General features: G+C 46.0%; 1 protein-coding gene across 2 annotated transcripts in view; it reads left to right on the top strand.

Annotated features, from left to right (window-relative positions):
- The window catches only part of RASGEF1C (RasGEF domain family member 1C), a 66,644-nt gene that overhangs the window by 42,623 nt on the left and 20,085 nt on the right, over positions 1 to 3,936 (top strand). For both annotated transcript variants that reach the window (XM_031055172.1, XM_005418713.2), the window contains 2 exons: positions 14 to 116; positions 2,595 to 2,732. In XM_031055172.1, coding sequence (XP_030911032.1) covers positions 14 to 116; positions 2,595 to 2,732 — 241 coding nt within the window. The remainder of the gene's footprint in view (positions 1 to 13; positions 117 to 2,594; positions 2,733 to 3,936) is intronic.

The raw sequence follows: 3,936 nt of genomic DNA, 5'->3' as shown, positions 1-3,936 counted from the left end.
ATATCTTTCCATCCCTGCTGAGTTCCAGACTCTTCATTGAACCCCATGAGCTTTTGTCCCGGGTTTGTCACAAGTGCATCGAGCAGCAGCGGCTGGATGACCCCGTGCTGGACAAGGTTAGTTTATGTTTACAGCAGAAAAATGTGAGGTGTTTTCAATGGGTGGAGGATGCTGGGGCTCTGCTGTGTGTCCCTTGCCTCTCTTTAGATTGAACTAATCTTTCTCATAAAGGATTTGCCACTGAGATCCTGCCATTGAGGCATCCTGGTATCCATGTCTGAGAGCAATGCTTCAGGCAGTAGTCACTTCAAATCTTCTTCTAATTTTCCCTTTCCCCCTGTCTCAGTCTTCCCAGGTGACTTTCCTTCTTAACTTCTTTAAGGCTCTGGGGAAGCCTGCAGGATGCAAGGAGGTAGGACATAACCCTCACACACTGTTGGGTGCTGATGTCCACACACCACTCTCCCTTTTTACTTACTGTCTGCCCCTTTGCTTTCTTGCTCCTGGTACAGTGATATTTCCCCTTGGCCTTCCCTGTCACTTTGAGCACCATGTAACAGGGGCAGGTGCCCACCACCCTCCTGCCCTCTGCCCTCAGAGCACCAATGGGGCTCCAGGAATGGGCAGGAGCAGCTCTGGGGCCCTCACAGGTGAACAGAATGAGAAAATCCAAGCTGTTCCTGCCTCAGCATTCTTCCCACTTTGCCCCAGGGACTGTGCAGCCTGGTTCAGCATATGGGAACACATGTGCATCCTCTGGCAGTGCCACAGTCAGTGCAGAGGTGATGGGTCCCACTGGATGCTGCTCAGTGCTGGGTTCTGCCCAAGCTCTCCTTGCTGCATTGGTGAACACTTGGTTGGTATGTTATCTGGAGCAGGAGATGCACCTTCAGAGCAGGGGAGGGGGACAGAACATGCATTTGTTGTAAATTTCCAGAAATTCTGAAATGGTTTGCAGGATCAGGCTTTCCAGCTTTGAAACTGTGATTTTGGCATCAAATACTGAGTCACCACCATCTGACCATGTGCTTGTTTTTGCACAGGCAGCTGGTTCCATGGGTAGCAGGAGCTCTGCCTTCACTGTGCAGAGCCATTCTCCAGAATGGTCAGCAATGCCAGGCTTGGGTTACCCATATAGTCAGTGTTAATAGAAATATCTGTATGGGGTGAACCATGCCAAACAAGTTTTCTAAGGTGTGAAGTTCTGTTCTCCAGTTCTATGAAATACAAGTTTAGGAGGATTAAATGTGAGCATTGCAAAGTTTTGCTGCTCATTAAACTTTTAAGAAATGAAAAACACTGTCTTATTATGAAGACTTCTTATCTGCCTGAAGTTCATCTGGGTGTTGTAGCTCAGCTGGTGTGACACAGCTGATTTTGTGTTCCTGAAAGTGGGGCTGATTTTGAAACTTTGTACACACACAGCCTCCCATCCCATGTCCTGTGACTTGCACAAAGACCTCTCCATCAATTCATAATGCAGTTTACACAGCTGGAGCAAATGTCTCCCCAGACCTTTGTAGTTTCCAATAAAGCTTTCCCTTCAGCAGCCACCTGCTGGTCTTTGAGCCTGAGCTTAATGCTAGCTGACAGCAGTTATTTTTAGAGATGTGGTTCATTGAAACCTGTTGTTGGTGGAAAGCTGAAATATGCATTTTGACCACCTTGGTTGAAAAACAAAGAGCCAGGGAGCTTAAGAGTATAATTTTTCCTGATTACAGGGTACACTTCAGCTGCAGTACGTGGGGATGCAGAAGAAGGGTGTTTGTTTCAGTCTGTGTTTTCTGTAAATAAAAATGCAGTTTGTTTTTTAACACCATTTCCTTTTCACATAGCGGAGGATGAAAGCTTTGGGAGCAGCCACACTGGCTGTTGTTGGAGACAACACTAATGCACCAGTTTTGCCATTCCCTACATTTTCCTCCTTGCCCCATCCCAATCCTCAGATAAATCTCCACCAGAAGTGGGCATCAGCTGTAAGCTGTGTGAGTGTCCTTGTCCCATCATGACCTTGAGCTCATGTGGGGAGAGAGCAACATTACCAGCAGCCCAGGTAAAATTACAAAAGTGCTGCTGTTCTGTTCATCTTTTTCTTCATTGTGCATCTGCCACCGGTCACTAAGCAGTTTTTTTCATACAGCCAGAAAGCAAAGGAGCAAAAAACCTCTCTGATGGTCAAGAAATTCAATGCAGTTTTTCAGAGAAGGATGAAAATATAGAAGGGTTGTAAGTACAAAAGGGAAAAACAAATGGTTCAAATCAGCAAAAGGGCCAGATGTTTTAAAAAAAGGTATCAAGGTTGCACCAACAAAATGTCCATCCAACCATAAACAGGCCAATTGCATGTGCAGAATACTTTAATCTGCATGTAAAACAGGCAGTTGTGCATGCACCTGAGTTCTGGTACATTTTGCATGCCAAAACGTAATATTTGTGCACCACACTCTTTGTATGCATGTGTGCAGGTTTTGCAGGTGCAACACAAATGCCTTCTTTGAAAACCTGGCCCCACGTTCAGTGACACACACAGTGAGAGGCTTTAATGAGTAAACATGTTTCAGTTCCTGTTCATCATTCAATGGTTTGCATTTCAGGCTCGAATCAGAAAATTTGGACCCAAAATCTTACAGTTGCTGACAGAGTGGACAGAGACATTCCCGTATGACTTTCAGGAAGAGCGGATGATTGTCCATCTGAAAGACATGATTCACAGGATAGCCCCATGTGATGAGGTGAGGATGCCTGACTTGGGATGTTCTGCTGATACATTAAGTTCATTTTCCCACTTGGTTCCTCCTTTTCCTCTTTTATCTGCATTCTATTCCATGCCTCTTCCTGGATACTCCCAGAGGTTTTTTCTGCAATAATCTGTAGCATCTTTCCTGAAATCCACATCTCTCTTTAGGTGCTCCTGGAGCAGTGAGCATTGGAATTTATCTCCTGCACATGGAATTGTAGGATAGCAGCATTCCCATTTTATAGAAGGAATATGTGAAGGCATAGCATAGACTGAATGTGCTGGTGACAATTCAGATAGCAGCAGAGCTGTGTACAATCACAGAGTGCTTGGGGTTGGAAGGGACCTTAAAGACCATCTCGTTCCACATCCCTGCCATTTGCAGGGACACCTTCCTCTAGACCAGGTTGCTTCAAGCCCTGTTCAACCTGGTCTTGAACACTTCCAAGGGAGGGGGGGGGCATTCACAGCTTCTCTGCATCCAAGTTCTTATATTTAAATAAAATATTAATATTAGTGACATGTAGCTTGTCTGGGAGCATGGAGGTGGCAGGAGACAGCAGTGTGTGGCCTGCTAAGCACAGACTCAGGCTAGAGGTTTGTATGGTCCTGGGGTTCAAATATGTGAGCTCTGTGTGTGGCACAGTGGGCCACAGTGAATGGAGCTTCTGGGAGAGGCAGATTCAGGTGGGTGAACGCCATAAATTAATTTGGAAACATTAAAAAGACCACAAAGTTCATGAAAATAATAAGCAAATAGTACACTGAGAGTCTGTAATTACTTCTAGGTTAACTGTGGGATGTGGAAAAATTCAGTTCCACTGGCTACATGAAGGCCTGGCCTCAGGCCACAGAGGGGTGCAGTCCAGCAGAAGAGCAAGAACTTACCCATGAGGATGAGAGAGAGAAGAGGGGAGAGAGGACAGAAGGAATTGGCAGGGCTGCAGCACAACAAAAATGAAATTGGGCTGTCCTATGCACATGAAATATAAATGGAAACAGCTGCTCTTGGACTGGGCTGGCAGCATGTCTGGCACTTCCAGGGGGCTTAGACTGGCATGGATTGACTGCCTGGGCTGGGAGAGAAGGGGTAGGACAGGGAAGCTGTGAGACATGGTGGAGGTGAAGGCAACAACTCAGAAAGAGCTAATGTGGCTTTAGTTCCATTAACCAGAGTAGTAGAATTCCCTCAAGGGAAA

The sequence above is a fragment of the Geospiza fortis genome, unplaced genomic scaffold (genome assembly GCF_000277835.1).
Source record: "Geospiza fortis unplaced genomic scaffold, GeoFor_1.0 scaffold55, whole genome shotgun sequence".
Classification (NCBI taxonomy): domain Eukaryota; kingdom Metazoa; phylum Chordata; class Aves; order Passeriformes; family Thraupidae; genus Geospiza; species Geospiza fortis.
This window is presented reverse-complemented; position numbering and strand designations above follow the sequence as displayed.